At 57.0% G+C, this 18,106-nt stretch overlaps 1 protein-coding gene across 1 annotated transcript in view; it reads right to left on the reverse strand.

Annotated features, from left to right (window-relative positions):
* Positions 1-3,533: 3,533 nt before the first annotated feature.
* The window catches only part of IGFN1 (immunoglobulin like and fibronectin type III domain containing 1), a 33,593-nt gene continuing 19,020 nt past the window's right edge, over positions 3,534-18,106 (reverse strand). Inside the window, exons 14-26 of the mRNA XM_075996967.1 lie at positions 17,784-17,792; positions 17,386-17,501; positions 16,102-16,243; positions 15,418-15,720; positions 14,543-14,842; positions 13,899-14,072; positions 12,831-12,959; positions 10,496-10,798; positions 9,433-9,521; positions 7,692-7,887; positions 6,670-6,972; positions 4,876-5,202; positions 3,534-4,045 (exon numbers count right to left, since the gene is read on the reverse strand). Of these exons, the coding sequence (XP_075853082.1) occupies positions 4,032-4,045; positions 4,876-5,202; positions 6,670-6,972; positions 7,692-7,887; positions 9,433-9,521; positions 10,496-10,798; positions 12,831-12,959; positions 13,899-14,072; positions 14,543-14,842; positions 15,418-15,720; positions 16,102-16,243; positions 17,386-17,501; positions 17,784-17,792 (2,405 nt within the window). The 3' untranslated portion in view covers positions 3,534-4,031. The remainder of the gene's footprint in view (positions 4,046-4,875; positions 5,203-6,669; positions 6,973-7,691; positions 7,888-9,432; positions 9,522-10,495; positions 10,799-12,830; positions 12,960-13,898; positions 14,073-14,542; positions 14,843-15,417; positions 15,721-16,101; positions 16,244-17,385; positions 17,502-17,783; positions 17,793-18,106) is intronic.

The raw sequence follows: 18,106 nt of genomic DNA on the forward strand, positions 1-18,106 counted from the left end.
AGGGTCCGCGGCCTCCGCTTCCCGCCTCCTGCCCCGCACGAGGCCAGACTACGACCCCCTGCCTTGCCGCGCGACCGCAGCGGGACCCGGGCGCCCCGCACGCCCGCCTGCGAAGCCCCAGAAGGCGGGGCGAAGGTCGTCAGAGCAACCGGCTTCTGGTTGGCTGCTGACGTGCCCCCTCAGCCAATGAGAGGAAAGGGAGGGAAGGCTGGGCCTGCCCGCGCCAGGTGAGTGCGGTGGGCGGGGCGTAAGGCGGACGCACCTGGGCTGGGAGCGCAGGTGCCAACCTCACAGCGAGCTCCAGGTAGGTCAGATGAGAATAGAGTCATCATTGCTCCTTTACTGTCTCACCGCGGTACACAGTCTCCAACAATTCTGCACTATTTTTCGTAATTCAATGCGGGCGTAAAAACTTTTTTCCTGTGCGGAGTCATTGCACTTCAGGAATTGCGGACGAGTAAAAGGCAAAGGGACGTAGTTTAAAAATTAGACATGCGAAACATCTCACTCACACACCTTAAAATTAGGAGCAGAAGACATGCAACTCAGTTGAATAAATCTGCATTTAAACCTAATAAATTTGGGTTTGTAACCTGAGTTAATGCATCGAACAGCAATCTTTCAACTACTGTATATTACATACGAAAATCAGTTCAGGTGAGTCAGGAGAGGTGAGAGGAAGGTAGGAAGGAGGGAACGGGGAGGGGAGAGAGAGATTTTGTGCAATCATTTATTCCTTTAACTTATTTTATTGTTAAATATAGCATACACACAAGAGTGTGTTAGGTAGTTTTATTTTTATTTTGGTTTAAAGAATGATATTAAAATAAACTCCATGTTACCACTAACCCAATTAAGAAACAGACCACTACCAATTCTTTAAAGGCCTCCCTCTTGATCCCTCCCCAATCTTATTCTCTTCCTTCCCCCCCAGGAGTAACCACTACCCTGATACCTACTTTAATGACCTTTTGCATTTTTTTTTTTACTCTCCAAGAGACAGGATCTCTGTCTTTCACCCAGGCTCGAGTGCAGTGGCACAATGATGGCTTACTGTGATTCTCCCATCTTTGCCACCCAGTACCTAGGACTACAGGCATGTGCCATCACTTCCACTATTTAAAAAAAAAAAAATTTTTTTTTTTTGTAAAGACCAAATCTCACTATGTTACCCAGGCTGATCTCAAACTCCTGGCCTCAAGTGATCCTCCTGCCTTGTCCTCCCAAAGCGCTGAGATTGCAGGCATGAGAGCCACTGTGCCCAGACTCCCTTTGCTTCTTTTTTTTTTTAATAGTGTACCACGTATGTATGCATCCTTAAACAACAAAGTGTTTAGTTTTGCTTAGTTTTGACCTTTATATAATGGATTTGTACTGTATGTAGTTTGTGTCATTTGTTTCTTTCAATCAAATTGTTTTTGCAACATATCCACATTGCTGAATGAAGTTCTTTGTTCCTTTTCAAACCTTTATTATATTTCATTTTCTTTTTTACCTGTTGTACTGTCGATTGATATTGGGTTGTTTCCTTCCTGTTTGTAGATACTGTAATAGCCACAATGCTGCTATGAATGTTCTTTTACACTGGACACATGTGCAAAGGTTTATTTATTGTCTAGCATATATATCTAAGTGTGCAACTGCTGGGACATAGGGTACAATTCTCATGGCCACTTGATCAGGCAATGGCAGATTGTGTCCCAGCTTACACCCCTGTCAGCAATGGGTAAGAGTTCCCATGGCTTCGCAGTCTCACAAACACCTGTGACAGATTATGCAGTTTTGCCAACCTGGCAGAGGTGAAATGTTATATGATTGCAGTTTAAATGTGCACTTTTAGAGTTACAAATGAAATTGAGCATCTTTCCATATATACGTATATGGACCAATATTTATATTACCTCTTGTTTGAACTGTGTGTTTATCTTTAGCCAATTTTTCTCTTGAGATGTTTTTCTGATTGATTTGAAGCGTTCTTTGTGGACATTAATGATGGACAATGATTCTTTGATGGATATTTGTGTGGCAAATATTTCTCCTAACCTGTGGCTTATCCTTTCACATGCTTCATTTTCTTTTGATAAAAACACATGCCTAATTTTAATATAGTCAATTTTTTTTTTTGAGACAGAGTCTCGCTTTGTTGCCCAGGCTAGAGTGAGTGCCGTGGTGTCAGCCTCGCTCACAGCAACCTCGAGTAGCTGGGACTACAGGCACGTGCCACCATGCCCGGCTAATTTTTTCTCTATATATTAGTTGGCCAATTAATTTCTTTCTATTTATAGTAGAGACGGGGTCTCGCTCTTGCTCAGGCTGGTTTCGAACTCCTGACCTCAAGCAATCTGCCCACCTTGGCCTCCCAGAGTGCTAATATTACAGGCATGAGCCACTGTGCCCGGCCTAGTCAAATTTTTAATTTGGCCAATTTTATAATACTTTCCTTTATGGCTTTGCTTTTGGCATCTCGTTCAAGAAATCCTTCCCTATCTCGAAGTGGAGGTAAGAGAAGTCCCAAGGCAAACGGCTCTTGTGGGCTTCCGTGGTGGGGCAGGATGCATCGCAGCCAAAATAGACAACCGTCATCCGGTCCACGCCGCTGCCTCTGGGGGCGCCCTTGGTCTGTTTGGGGTGGGCAAGTATCTCTCCAGTCCAGAAAGCTCTCCCTCAGACACCCATTCCCATCCCTCAGAAAGGCGTGTTTGGCTTCCGTCCTCCTGTGACCGTGCCCCTCCTTCCCAGGCCCGGGCTGCCACTGGGCGCGAGGGGAGCCGTGGGCAGCAGCGGCCGGGGCTGAGCAGAGGGAGGGAAGAGCGGACTGTCCTAGCTCATCGGGTGCCCCGCTGGGCTGTGTCCTGGGAGAGCGGGGGGCCCAGCCTTCCTCAGAGCCCCCTCCTCCCTTGGGGCCCTGGGAACTCTGGAGTACTGCCCGGGAGTCTGAGACAGTGGGGGGCCCTGCTTGAGGATAGGGAGGGCCAGAGCTGTGGAGGCAGTGCTGGGCCACACAGAGGTCCTTCCGGGAAAGGGAGCACCCGTCCCACCTAGGACATGTGACAGGACAGCGGGGCCATGGGCGAGTCACGTTCTCATGCACCTGATGGTCTCCCTGATTCCCTTCTGCAGGGGCCACGGGGCAGGTCCTGGAAAAAGACCGTCCCTGACCCAGACCCTCTGGCCCCAGGGAGTGACAGGTATAGGGCAGTCCTAGGCAGTCCCAGCGCTGTGGTCCCCACATGTGTGACTTGGGGAGGCCTCCAGACCAGTGAGCACAGGGTTTCTGGGAGAAGGGGAGTGCAGGAGACACAGGCTGGGGGGAGGCCTCTCCCCTGCACAGACCCCCCACCTCCCTCTGCTGTCCCGCCCTTGCAATCCACTGCGCAGGCCGGGGCTGCCGGAGAAGAGCCCAATTCCGAGCCACTCTTCCCGAGAGCCGGGGCCTCCCGTCCTCCCAGCTGCAGCCTGGGACAGCGGCTTTGCTTGGGGAATCTCTCCTCCAACACACCGACCCCAAATTAACTTGCAAATGATTTGCCTGTGTTATTAGCGTAATGCTTTAATGAAGAAAAGTACAGAAAGCACTCCCAGCCACACACACACATGCCCTCGACGCTCCAGTCCTCACCCAGGTCCTCTGACCTCCTTTCCTCTTCCCTCCCTGTGGTCACCGCTGGCCCGGCTGTTCCCGCCCTCCCCGCAAGGGGCCCAGCCCGGGACAACAAGGAGCCGGCCCCACCCTGTAGACAGGTGCTCTCTGGATCTCCTGAGCTGGAGAAGAAACAGGCCCACAGGTGAGGGTGCCCAAGTCTCACTGTCATTCTGCCCGGTGACTCAGCTTGGGGCTGGGAGACTTAATGCCCCCTACCCCGCCGGTTTTCTTCCCCAAGGACTCCGTGTCCTCCTGGCCAAACTTCCCCGGCAGCCTCCTCACGCCTGTCTTCCTGGGGCTCCGTCCTTGGGGCCTGGCTCCTGGGGCCGTCGCGGGTTTCAGGAGTGAAGCTTCAAGGAATGCAGGGTCACCCCAGGGCGAGGCAGGGCTAGGAGCTGGGTTCTGCAAGACATGGCATATTCCAGCTGGTCCAGAAGGGCAGCGGGTGGTGGGTTCAAATCCAGAGCCATCATGTATGTTCCCTGACCATGGGCAAAGTCCTTCCCTGGCCTCTTCCCATAACCACCCCCGGATTGCCAGCATCTTTCCAGAACTGTGCGTGTTTACAAGTGGGGCACTCTGAGAGTGGCTTCCCAAATGCCTTGGCACAGGTGCTAGGGAGAGAAGAGACGTTCCGGTCCGGTGCTGAAGGGCCATTTTTGCACAAATGTCAATTCTGAATAATTAAAAATATTGAGGGGTGGCTTTTTTTTTTTTTTTTGCTATTCAAAATGTTTTAAATACTATTGGAAGGAAAATGTTTTCTCATTAACACATATTATTTGCTTTAAGGGGACTAGTAATGACAGAATCAGCATGGGGTTTTTTAGGCACTAAATGCCCATGTCTGGGCACTGTTATGAGAGAAGAGCATGGATGAAGCATCTTAATCTCTCATCCTGAAAGGCGCTGCCAGGCCCTACTGGGAGCGTCCAGGGGGAGGGGTGGGGGCAGTATGCAGCCCCTTAGATCAAGAAGTCGCCTATCCAGTCCAAATACTTCATTTTGCAGACCGGCAAGCCCAGCCCCCAGGAGGGAGCGTGACGGCCAGGTACAACGACAGAGCGCTCATACAGAGCCAAGCGAGCGTCTCTTCTCCTGGCCTCCCCCCCATCACCCCAGGGTGGGGACGGGCCCCTCTGGGGGCTCCCTGAAGGCCGGTGGCTGCTCCTGTGGCTCTCCACCCGTGCCCACCAGCCCTGCCTGCCGCCAGGACGGCCGGCCAGCATTACCTATGACGATGAGGGTGGCGGAGCTGGCGGCCCGGCCCAGCGTGTTCTCCGCCACGGCCGTGTACTCGCCGCTGTCCTCGGGGGAGACGCTGGGGATGACGAGGGAGCACACGCCCAGCAGGTCGGTGCTGTACACCGCGGGGTTGCCCTCCAGGCTCTGGGCGTTCTTGAACCAGGTGACGCGGGGCCGGGGCCAGCCCTGCACGGCGCAGCTCATGCAGCACTCGCAGCCGCGGGGCAGCAGGTGGGCGCGCAGCCCCACCAGGAACCGGGGCTTCTGGCGCAGGTCGGGCTCCCTGCGGCGGGGCGCCTTCACCGCGGGCCTGTCTGCGGTGGACGCAGGGGGCAGAGAGAGGAGGGTCAGACGGGAGGAAGTGCTGGCGGAGGCCCGGGTCTGGGGAGAAGGCTCATGGTGCTGCCGTGCGGGTGTTACCTGGGCCTCCCTGACACATCGTTTTTTGGGTTTTCTTTTTGAGACGGAGTCTCGCTTTGTTGCCCAGGCTAGAGTGAGTGCCGTGGCGTCAGCCTAGCTCACAGCAACCTCAAACTCCTGGGCTCAAGCGATCCTCCTGCCTCAGCCTCCCGAGTAGCTGGGCTACAGGCATGCGCCACCATGCCCGGCTGATTTTTTCTACATATTTTTAGTCGGCCAATTAATTTCTTTCTATTTTTAGTAGAGACTGGGTCTTACTCTTGCGCAGGCTGGTTTTGAACTCCTGAGCTCAACTGATCCCCCTGCCTCGGCCTCCCAGAGTACTAGGATTACAGGTGTGAGCCACTGCGCCCGGCCTCCCTGCCACATCTTACCTGCAAATGTGAACCCCAAGGCTTGACTCATTTTATATCCTTTTCCTAAACTTTTTTGGATTTTTTTTTTTAACTACAAGCTATTCACTTGTGGGCAAATTAGAATATATAGAAAATCAAAAGGAGAAAGAATAAAAACCAATCATAAGCTCACTACAAAAAGAGTGCAGCTTACATTTTGGTGTAGAATCTTCCAGACATCTTCGTATTTTATAAAAATGAAAGCATGTATCTGATTTTATAACCTGATTTTTCTAGTGACTGCTTTTAAGATCCACATCTGTTTGCCTGTAACATACACTTTGTTTTCAGAGAAACGTTAGCTTCCATTTGCCTTGTTGTCATCACTGCTTTTGTTTTTTCTGCTTGTTTTTTTTTTTTTTGGTTTTTGTGTTTTTTTTTGTTTTTCTGAGACACAGTCTGGCTCTGTTGCCTGGGCCAGAGTGCCGTGGCGTCAGCCTAGCTCACAGCAACCTCAAACTCCTGGGCTCAAGCGATCCTCCTGCCTCAGCCTCCTGAGTGGCTGGGACTACAGGCATGTGCCACCATGCCCGGCTAATTTTTTCTATATACTTTTTAGTTGGTCAATTAATTTCTTTCTATTTTTAGTAGAGACGGGGTTTCACTCTTGCTCAGGCTGGTCTCGAACTCCTGAGCTCAAGCGATCCTCCCGCCTTCCCAAGTGCTAGGATTACAGGCGTGAGCCACCGCGCCCGGCCTCGTCACTGCTTTTGAGAACGCACCCACAGGCTCCCCAGACACCCGAGTCTGTCTGTCTGGTCCTTCCCACGGAGCGGGACCGCCATGGGAGGGGGATGCACAGGACATCAGGGCAGGCGGTGGAAAGGGCAGCTGGCTCTTCATTTGGGCCATGTCTGCGGCGCGGGCCTCAGTCCCCACCCCGCGCTCGCCACCTCTGGGTGTGCCCCGCCGCCCCAGCGCAGCACACCGCCCACCCCCGCCGCTCCGCCTCCCGGGACCGCTCACCGCGCTGCCGCCGGGGGATGCACCAGGGCTGGCTGGTGTCCGAGGGCCTGCTGGCCCCCAGCTCATTCTTGGCCACCACCCGGAAGTGGTACTCGTGGCCGGGGAGGACGCCCAGGAGGGTGAAGCGGTTGGTGTGGACGCGGTCGGCCGCCACGCGCCAGGGGCCGTCGGCCGAGGAGCGCGTGTGCACGGCGTAGTGCAGCGGGACGCCGCCCGCCTCGTCCGGGGAGGGCTCCCACTCGGCCGTCACCGTGCCCGGCACGTTCTCCTGCAGGCGGATGGGCCCAGGCGGCTGCGGACACGCTTCAGGAGAGGGGGCAGAGGGAGCCGGCGTTGGAGGGGACCCAGTGGGACTGCTGCGTGGTCCTCCCGGGGTCCCCAAGTCTTCTGGGGGTCGTGGGACATGCAGCCTTGCCACGGGAGGTAGCTGCAGCCAGAGCGAGCTTGGCCGGGGGTCTGCGGTTATCTCTAGAGGGTGCAAAATCTCCCCCAAAAGAATGATTTTAATTAACTCTAGTTTCTAAGTAAAATGACACAGGACATGTCCTCTTTTGGACAGAGGTGGGGGCTTTCAGGAAACCAAGTTACAGAACCCCACTGTTGGCCTATGTCATCGCTTCCTGTATCCAGGAACTCCTCCCGCGAGGTGGGGGCCGCTTGGGGGCTGCAGTCCGCAAGGACAGCCTTTATCTCCTGCAAGGGCCACAGACCGTCCTGCCCACTGGCCTTTCCGGTGATGTTGCCGTGGTGCCCACCTTCGCTCACTGACTCACAGAGAAGAATAACTGAGTGGGAGACTGTCCCTAAGTTCTTGACACAGAAGAACAATGAAAGCCCCTCAGGGAGTCTTCCTGGCCTCTCCTCCTTTCTGCCTCCAAGCACATAGGAAGGGGGACAGTGGGGTCACCTTGCACACCCAGCCCTTGTAAGACGGCTGAGACTAGGACCCTGCCAGGTGGAAACCTCCATGCCTCTCGGGTGGCTGAGCCAGCGCCCGGCGCCCAGAGCCAGGCCCGCCTCACCTGCCACCCTGACACGGAGGCTGCGGGTGACCTCCTTCCCCTGAAGGCTCCTCAGCGCCACAGTGTAGAGGCCGCTGTCCAAGACGCTGGCCACGGGAATCAGAAGCTGTGTCAGGCCGTCCTTGGTGGTAGTCACGCTTCCTTTGGGCAAGGGCAAGCCATCCTTCAGCCAGGTCACCCTGGGCATGGGGGCAGCCTGGGGACAAGAGGAAGGGAAGGCTGAGAAGGGCTGTGCTGGCATGTAAGCTGGCCTAAGGCAGACGTGGTGAGAAGAGCCTTCTAGGAGGAGGAGGTCAGGGTGTGACACACAGAGGTGGGAAAGTGCTCGTTGGGGAACAGGCTGGTGGAGCCGTGGTGACGAAGTGTGGGGTTGGCAGGGAGGTGTCGCTGGGGCTGGAGGAACAGGAAGGAAGGCTGGACGGGGAGGTCAGGCTGGCGTGTGACGTGGTCTCCACGTCACACCACACAGACATCTGTATTTTATTCTGAAAGCCATGAGCTGCTGTTGTAAGATTTTGAGCAGGAAAACACAATTAGTTCTGGATTGACATGGGGGGCAGGTGCTGGAGGGGAGCGAGGAGGGAGGGGAGTGCCCAAGACCAACTAGGGGAGGACGTGGGAACCCCTGCATAGTCCAGGAAGGAGATCATGGTGACCTGGCCTTGAACCGTGGCGACCCTGAGCCTGGCCGAGTGGTGACCATGCCCCCCACCCCCTGTAGGGCCCTTGGTACTGGGCACACTGGGTATCTGAGTCAAATGGGCATGCTGGCAGTGACTTAGCTCAGGGGGCTGTTCTGAGGATGTAAGGAGCTAATCGCACATGGGAAGCACAGAGAACAGGCCTAGGACATAGTGAACACTCAGTGTGCATGAAATACTTTTGCCATTATTATCATTGTTGCTATTAAGGTCTAATAGTTAAGAACAAGTAATTCAGAGGAAGACAGATCTGGGTTGGAATCTGGCTCTGACACCTATGAGCTTCCTACACAGATGATAATGATGATGATGATGATGATGATGGTTTTAAATAATAATAATGGTGGTAATGATTATTATTATTATACATAATCATTATATAATAATAATGACATACTGGGTGCTTGCTACATGCCAGCCCCTGTTAATGTGCTTTCAATGTATTAACTGCTCGAATCCTCAGAACAACCCTTTGATATAGGTTGCCATTATCCCATTGGAAAGATGAAGAAGCTGAAACACAGAACGGTTTGTGTTGTTTGTCCGAAGTCAAACAGCTAGTGAGTGCTGATGTTGGGATTTGGACCCAAGCAGTCTGTACTTTTAACCACCATGCTGTACGTGCAGGTGGTGTTGCTGTTGATTGGGGATCATCCTGAGTCAATTGCAGGTCGTATGTTTGCACAAAAATGCATTCTGAAGTCAAAGGGGATTATCTACACCGCAGGCCCCCTGAAGTCCCAGACTACAGACAAGCGGAGAAAAGTGAGTGCTCTAGTTTGGAGGTGCACTACCAGAAGCCACCACTAGGAGGATCTGTAGCCCGGGAGCACAATGGCCGCCCCGTGGCCAGGTGAGGGCTGTACCTTCAAGAAGGACCCTGATCTTTCCTTTCTCATGTCTGGCCTGATGTCCAGCGCGAGCCCAGGTCACTGACTAGGGGTCAAAAAGGAGCAGGGTGGGAAAGAGAACTGCAGGGCTGCGTCTGGCTCCCTTGGCCTCTCCCGACTCCCCTCCCACCCCCCTGGAAGGACACTCACTTCGAAGGAGATGGGCACGCTGACGGTGTCCCCAGCCTTGACCAACAGCGAGTCCTTTGTGCGGGAGTCCACGAGGAACTTGGGACAGACTGAAACACACAAGACGGCTGGTCACCGCCTTCTGCAGTTGGGCCCCAGCCCCAGGCCCCCAGGGCAGGGCAGGAGGGGAAGGCTGGGCCAGGCTATTTGATGCTGAGATCCCAAGGGACTGGGGCTTTGAAGGAACTGGAGGGGAGTTGGGAGGACAGTCCTGCGGGGACCCCAGCAGCTGGTGCGGAGCTGCCAGCAGGAGACGGACGGGAGCTGAGGAGGGGACACCCCAGGGAGAGGGTCAGGGACGGGCTGGAACACAGGCAGTGCTGTGTGGTAGGGCTCTCTTGCTTTGCAGATGAGAGAACTAATGAGCAATCTGAGTCAGGGAGTGACTTGCCTGAGGTCACACCGAGTTAGGGACAGATTCTGGGATTCTGGGCGATGTGCTGTGTACACATCTCCCTCATTGTCACGGTGGCAACTAGGGTGAGTTGGGTGGCCCAGTGCCAGCTTGGGTCAAAGACAGGTCAGCTGCTTCTAGCAATTAAAGCCCAAAGCTTTGGAGAAACGATTCTCCTCTAGACAACAGGGAGCCGGGCACGTCTCATTCTGAGCGCGAACAGAGTGAGCTGAGCGTGCTTGTGCCTCCTGGGGCCGTGCCCCGGGGAAACCGTCACTCTCTGTCCTGGAGAGAGCACCACCTTTGGAGTCACCAGGCTTAAATCCCGGCTCTGCCACATACCCATGGTGAGACCTTGGGCAAAGTACCTGGGACCTCAGTTTCCTTCTCTGTAAATTGGGGATAAAAATATTGACCTTGTAGGATTGTTGTAAGTTGGAATGAGAAGACGCCTCCAAAAAGGGCCTGCCTAAGCCAGTGCCTGGCACATAGTAGGCGCTCAGTAAATATCGCTTCGTGAAACTGGGGAAGGGATCGTGGCTCTGCAAGTGCTTGGTGGCCGGGCTGCTGAGCGGTGCCTCTCAGGAAGGGCATGCGGGGCTCGGGGGCAGGGACAGAGGTGGCACTGACCAGTAGTGGGCGTCGCTTGCACCAACGTGTCCAGGGCGACGGGCTGGCCTTGGCCTCCTTCATTAACCGCCGTCACGCGCACGAAGTAGCCCTCGTGGGGCCGAAGCCCCTTGGCCGTGTAGGTGGTGGTGGGCACGGTGCCCGTGTGGCACGGGACCCACTGGACACTGTCTGAGCGGCACAGCTCCACCACGTAGCCCTGGGCGGCGTCCCCATCCTGGGCGTCCGGTCCGGCCCAGCTCAGGGTGATGCTGGTGCTCGACGTGTCTGTGACTTGGAGATTCCGCACGGGCCCGGGAGGTCCTGGCCGGGCCCCAGGGGAACGTCAGGAGTGGCGTCACCCTCTCCAGGGGAGGCCACTCAGCGCGGATATTCATCAGCCTTCCTCCAGGGAGTCTGGGGGTTTCTTAGTGACTCTGCCTTTAGACCTTCCTGAAGCACCCGGGTGCCTGGAGCCAAGCCCTCACTCCAGCCGGTGCTCTGCCTCTGTTGTGCACGCAGACCCCGGGCTGCCTCCTCCAGGAAGCCTCCCCTACTCCCGCCACCCGTTCCCCCATCTGCCAAGCCTCTTCCCCTAACCATCCTTCTGGGATCCCTGAAAACCGAAAAACTCTTGGGCTCCTTTATCCCTGAATGCTAGAATTCTATGTCCTTTTTGTTGTGAACTCCGAGCTCTTGGAGTCAAGACTCTGCCTTTTGGGCCCCCCACGCAGGCTCCTTGCTCTTCACCTGTCAAACAGGAGCAGTAACAACGGCCCCGCCTGTGCACAGCGGTTTGGGCGTAGGCAAAGGGCGTGGCGGGTGTGAAGGGGCTTTGGAAACGGCACAGCCGTCCACAGCTCTGGCCCCCCAAGCCTGGCTGCGCTTTGCAATCACCTGGGAGCTTAAAATTCCTGGCGCCTCGACGCCACCCCTGGGGATTCTGATTTCATTAGTCCGGGGCGCGCAGCCTGGGCAGCAGGAATGTTAAGAGCTCGCCAGGTGTTCCTACATATGCAGCAAAGTTTGAAAGCTGCTGGTCTAGGGCAGTGCTTCTCAAACTTGAATTAGCAGACAAATTCCCTGGGGATTTTGTGAAAAAATACAGCTCCTAATTCAGTAGGTCTGGGGTCAACCCTAAGATTCAGCATTTCTAGTAAGTTCCCAGGTGGCGTTGCCAGGCCACGGGCCTTGCTTAGTTGCAAGAATCAGTGAAATGTAGTCGTTGCTGGGGCTACTGCGGGGCGCTGCCCGTCCTGTCTGCGGTCCCCATTCCCCGTTACTGATAAGAGAGAGAGGACAGCAAAACGGGATAGGTCTGTCCACTTGCAAGGGATCCGGTGCGTGGCCCAGCTTTCCTCCTCCATCCCTCCCTCCCACGCTCCGGCCTTCCTAGGACCAAGACTTAGATGCCGCTCGAACAGTCAGACTTGCAGAACGTCCTATTCTCGTGGGGTTCATTCAAGCAGCCTGCACACCTCGAGTGTGCCAGGCCTCGTGGGACCCCAAGATGCTCTTGAGGTGTTTTGCTACCTGGCCGAGCCGGCAAGTTGCCAGAAATGCTCTGCCCCCTTCTCTGCTCGTAAGGGGATGAGGAACACAGAGCAGCATTTTCTAAGTTGTACACCTGGGAGTGATGTTTTTAAGCAGGTATTTCGTGGAAAAGGTATTCTCTACTCAAATTTGGGAGATTTGGATCAAAGAAAGTTAGACAGGTTTTGGTTTGTTTTTCTGGGTTTTTTTTTTTTTTCCCTTGCAGAACTTGGAACTATCACAGACTCGGGTCATGCACGTCTTTGATCACAGACCTTTTTGGCTGTCTCTCTTGTTCTCAGAATGTTTGCTGGCATCTCTGCGTACACTGACGTCCCCGAGAGCACAGACAGGGAAGTGCTGTCCTAGACTGTCGGTTTCTCAAGGGCAGAGACCAGGGCCGACTCCCCTAGCTCCTGGCACAAAGTGGCCACCTAACAGGTGATGGGCAAATATTCGCCAGACAGAGAACGGAGACTGAGGCTTCTCTGCTACCCGGCCTCCACCCCCCTCGGGGATGTGACTCCTCACTGGAGTGAGTGGGCGGCTGTCAGACTGAGACAGGCAGGCCGGCTTGGGGACAGACCAGCTTAGCGGCCAAAGAGTGAGTGATCTTAGGAGTCTTCTAATCCCCACTGCCTGGCCCTGAGACGTGCCTGGCCTGACAGCCTTTCCACCTTTACCTTCCAGCCCTCCTGACCACTGCTTCAGGCCTGCCCCTGACCTGTGACCCCTGTCCTGTCCCAGCCAGCTCCAGAGCTATCCCGTGCTTGCCCCCTCCCGAACCCCACCCCACCCCTCCCCGAGCTGCTGCCGTACTTACTCATGGGGTCCCGGGCAAACACAGCCTCCGAAGGGGGCCCAGGTTCTCCAGGGCCCGAGGGAGCCACCGCCGTCACCCGGAACTCATACTGCCAGCCCGGCCGCAGGTCCACTACCGTCCACCTCCTGTCTGCGAACAGCCCGCCCGGCGTCAGTCCCGCCCTGCCGGGACCGGGCGACGGGGAGGTAGCTTGGTGCCTCTGCGCTCCGGAGAAGACCAAGCCTGGGGGCCTAACCCGTCCTCCCCCAGCCAGGCGTGACCCAGCTCCCCTGCTCTCTCCGAGGGGACAAGAGCGCCGCTCAGGGTGTCCGGGACCCCGAGTCCCTATCTGGTTCTGCCGCTGACTTGCCGGGTGATCTTGGGCAAGCGCCTCGCTCCCTCCTGTTCCCTCTGCCTTGCAGAGTCGCTGCCGTATGCAAATAAAACAGGATGGCTGACTGCTGAAGCTGGGAGAAGGCCCCTAGCTCATCCAGAGATGAGGAGACCGAGGCCTGAGCTCCTACGTGGCACAGCGTGGCCAGACCCCACCCAGGTCTCGAGACACGCTGTTCTAAGCCGCCCTCCCCTCCACGGACCCCGGCTTCTGATGCACATGCAGAGCACAGAAGCGCGAACTACTAAGTGGGCAGGGGACCCTCGTCTCCACTTCCTGGATGAGGGAACTGAGCTCTGGAGGGGAAGTGAGCTGCCCAAGGTCACGGCCAGCAGTGGAGGGGCCAAGGCCAGCAGCTTCACTCCTGGCTTCCAGCCAGCCCTCTCCTAAACCAGAGCTTCTCAGCCTCAGCACAATTGATGGTTTTTGCCAGATAATTATTATTTTTTTAAATTTTTCATATGGGGACGGGTTCCGTCCCGTGTGCGGTAGGTTCTCAGCGGCTTCCCTGGCTTCTTCACGCTGGAGGCCGGCAGCCTCCACCCCACCCGGTTGTGACAATCGGGAACGTCTCCAGATGCTGCCAAATGTTCCCCAGGGGGCAGCCCCACCCCCGATGAGACCCGCTGTATCAAGCCGATCTGGACCGCCAGTGCCAAGGGAGCAAACGAGGGCCCCTCCCCGGGCCGGCTCACCAGGCACGGGCCGGTCGTTCACCGCCGTCCAGGTGCTGCTCCCCGCCTTGCGCTTCTCAACCAGGTAGCCCAGGACGTGGGCGCTGCCCGGGCCCCGCGGCGCCGTCCACGTCAGCGTGATGCCCCGGCTGGAGGCCGACAGGACGGCCGGGGCGGAGGGGGCCCCGGGGAGAGCTGGGGGCGGGGAAGGCGCCGCTCAGCCAGGGCCGAACATCTGGGGACAGGCCACCCTCCGGCCTCTCCTGGGCACGCTGGGGCTGAGCCCGTGTCCGGGACACTGTTCTGGCCGTTCGGGGGCAGGAGGGATGGGACAGGGATGGCACTTTGGTGCAGGAGAGGACGAGAGCCAGTCCTGAGACCGCTCAGCCTCTCGTCCCGAGAGGACGCCCCAGTCCGCAGGTGGCCGATGGATGCAGATGCTGGTCCCTCCCTGGGTCCTGACAGGGCTTTTGCCTGTCCTGCCCCTCAGCCCCAGGACCCCGCAAATAAACCTCATTTCCAGATCCCAGAGGTGGCAGGGCTAGGGGTCTGCAGAGTGCCCCAGAAGGGCCTGCCACCCCCAGGCACGGGCTGGTGTCGCTCAGACCTGCCCCTCTGGGCACAGTGGGGCCCGGGGTGCTCCCAGCCCCAGCCCCTTCTCTCACCCTCAGGAGCCACCAGCACCTCCTCAGACTCCAGGGCCTCGCCGGCCCCCTCCGAGGTCACTGCCCGCACTCGGAAGGCGTACTTCCGGCCCCGCTCCACGCCGGTGTCGGTGAAGGTGGTGCTGTCTGCCGGGGCCTCGCCCACCTGCAGCCAGGTGCTCCTGCCCGCCTGTCGCCGCTCCACCACGTAGTGCTGCACAGCCCGGCCCCCGTCGTCCCTGGGGGGCCGCCAGCGGAGGCAGACACCAGCCCCGGGAAGATCCTGCACCTCCAGGGGGCCTTGTGGGGGCTCGGGCTTGTCTGGGACCCGCCGGGAGGGGCAGGGAGAGAAGGGGGTCAGAGGAGGTGGGAGGGTTGGTGCTGGTCTCCCTCTCGTCAGTGGACAAGCCCACAGCGGGGTGGGCGGCCCGAGGTCCACATGGTTCCCGAGACGCCAGGCCCTGGGCTCTACCCCCAACCCGCACAGTACACTCAGGGATGTGCCACAGGACCCACCAGCCCACGCCAGCCCCGCCATTCCATGGTCGGAATGGGCACTGCTCGGCCTGCAGGAGTCCGGCCTTGCTGGCACCACACCGGGCTTGGGGCCACCGTCCCACCTGGCCACTTCCCACGGCCCAGTAGGTTGGAGTCAGCAAAGCGCAACCACTTCCCCCCACCAGCAGAAGCCCAGCCCTTTGTTTCCCTAAACTGCCTCTTCCTAACCTGTGTGGGGAGGGGAGAGAGGGTGGGGAGCGGTGGGTCTGGACCTGAAACAGCAGGCACACAAGGGCCAGAGCCCGCAGACACCCCACCCCGGCCTGCCCCTGCTGGCAGGGAGGGCTGCAACACCAGGGGCCCTGGGGCAGTGGCTGGGCAGGGGCTGAGGCTGGCACCTGTGACCTGCAGGGTGAGTGTGGCCTGCACAGAGCCTCCCTGGCTGGCCAGCATCACGCTGTACTGGCCACGGTCCTTCCTGCGAGCGCTGGGGAGGCACAGCCGCGCCCAGCCGTCCCCCAGGGCCACCTGGGCGCCCCGGGTGCTGCCGCTGCCCACCAGCTCGGCCCCGTCCTTCCTCCAGGCAGCCTGGACGGGGAGGCGGCTCTGGAAGGGTATCTTCACCGTCACCGGCCGCCCAGCCTTGACCAGCAGGGGCTCTCGCAGTTCCTCTGTCACGTCTGGAGCAATGGTGGGCGGATCTGGAGATAAAACAAGGCAAGGGACTCAAAGAAGACAAGGGCACTGGGGCCCTCAGGATGCAGAAAGAAGCATCTAGAGAGGGAATCTGGGGCTAAGAGTAAGAAACCCTCCACCCCACTTCCCGGGGACTAAGGAGGGCAGTGGGCTCCATCTGCAGCAGGAGGGATCAGGATTAGACCTCCCCGAGGACTTCCCGGCAAGGAAGGGGACAAGACGCTGGAATAGGGAAGGTGTGGGTTGGCTTTTAAAATCACATCCTCAGACCGAGGAGGAGATGAGACACTGGCTGCAGACTGGCCGCACATGCAGGGGTTTGGAAGTGGAGCTGTCACCTGGGACAAAGAGGCTGTGGGACAGGGACGGGCAGGGCTGGGCCTCACCCTGGACGGTCAGGGTGGCCTCGCTCTGCTGGTTGCCGGCGACAAAGGTGTACCTCCCGGCCTGGGTCCCCTGCACACCGGCAAGGAGGAGTCTGTGCACAAGACCTTCCTGCTCAAAGACGACTCCGTCCCGGGTGGTGAGCTGGAGACCAGAGCCAGAGCAGGGGAAGGTCACCCCACCCTGGTGGCTCCCCCAGGCCAGCTACCCACGGCCGTTTGCTGACGTAATTGCTGGACTCTGTGCTAATAAGATGTGAGCCGAATGCTCGTCCTGTGCCAATGTGTGTCCAATGTGCTCCACGCTTAGTTCCTGGCTTGTCACCGCCTCACCAAGTAGGCACTGCTATTAGTGTCATTTCATAGACGAGGAAACCAGGACATTCAGTGACTTGAGGAAGGTCACGCCACTGGTAGTGACCGAGCTGGGATCTGAACCCAGATCTACCGTGTTCCCCCCGAAAATAAGACCTACCTACAAAATAAGCCCCAGCAGGATTTCTGAGCAGTTGCGCAATAGAAGCCCTACCCCGAAAATAAGACCTAGTGACGGGCGTGGCTACGCAGCGAGTCTGCACAACCCATGCATGTCGTCGCGGAGCGGGAAAGATGAGCAGCCCTTCTCATCTGCCCCATGAGAGCTCTATTGCTCTACATGAGAGATGGGGGCCAATGGCTCTAAAGGAAATAGAGTCGCAAGTGATTCAGCATGGAATTCAGGGTTTGGAGAGTGATGATGATGTTCCAGAAGAAGACGACTTCACTATATTTGAATAAATGCAAATGGTTGCACCATACTTAAAAAAAATAACACACACCCTGAAAATAAGCCGTAGGGGGTCTTCTTGAGGAAAAATAAATATAAGACCCTGTCTTATTTGGGGGGAAACACGGTAGCTGATGCCAAGGCCCACGATCTGAATGGCTGTGATGTGTCTCCTCCCCAGGTGGCAGTAGCAGCGGAGGGCAGAGGGGCCAGAAGGTGGCATTTGTACCAGGCCTTGAAGGACGGGCAGAATTCGGCAGGTGTGGGTACAGGAGAGGCATTCTGAGTGCAGGAAGAACAGAGCATGCCCTGCTGAGGGAGGTGTGAATAGCGCACACAACATTTTATAAAAACCCACTCTTATCTTAAACACACCAAGCTGCTGCTGGCCATTTAAACTCCTCCCAGAGTGGGTACTTGAGAGAAATGAAAAGTCTTTCTTGCAAAACCTCTACTCCCCTTCCTTTGCGCTTTACCCCTGTCCCGCCCCCAGTACAGGGAAGGTGTAAGGGTGGAGGTACCTCGACTCCGTCCTTAAACCAGGCGCCGGGTCCCAGGTCACGGGTGAGGGTGCAGGAGAGAGTGGCCGGCTCCCCCCGCCGCACCTCTGTGTCAGCCAGGCCCTGAGAGAAGTGGCCTGCAAGGTGTGGAGAGACACAGAGGGAGTCCCCAAGGCCGAGTGCTGCACCCTGGGAGACCACCATGGTGACACCATGGTGCCACCGACAGGGCTCTGCCCACGCCAGCCAAGCCAAGCCTCCTGCTTTTCTCAGCGGAGCCTGAGAGATCCGAGCTGGTGCCGGAGATCTGGGGTGTAAGGTGGGTGAGGAGGCCCACTGAGTCACACGGGTGGGAAGTCCAGGTGACCCCTAGAGAGCTAGGCCAACAACTCTGGACGTCGGGTTTCAAGATCACACACCCAGGAGACCTCTGAGCCTCACGCAGGGTCCATCCCAACTGCACAAGGAGGAAAGAGCTGCTTCTGAATTTTTTTTTTTTTTTTTTGAGACGGAGTCTTGCTTTGTTGCCCAGGCTAGAGTGAGTGCCGTGGCGTCAGCCTAGCTCACAGCAACCTCAAACTCCTGGGCTCAAGTGATCCTCCTGCCTCAGCCTCCCGAGTAGCTGGGACTACAGGCATGCGCCACCATGCCCGGCTCATTTTTTCTATATATATTAGTTGGCCAATTAATTTCTTTCTATTTATAGTAGAAACGGGGGTCTCGCTCTTGCTCAGGCTGGTTT

This window comes from Microcebus murinus, chromosome 23 (assembly GCF_040939455.1).
Source record: "Microcebus murinus isolate Inina chromosome 23, M.murinus_Inina_mat1.0, whole genome shotgun sequence".
In the NCBI taxonomy this organism is placed as follows: Eukaryota; Metazoa; Chordata; class Mammalia; order Primates; family Cheirogaleidae; genus Microcebus; species Microcebus murinus.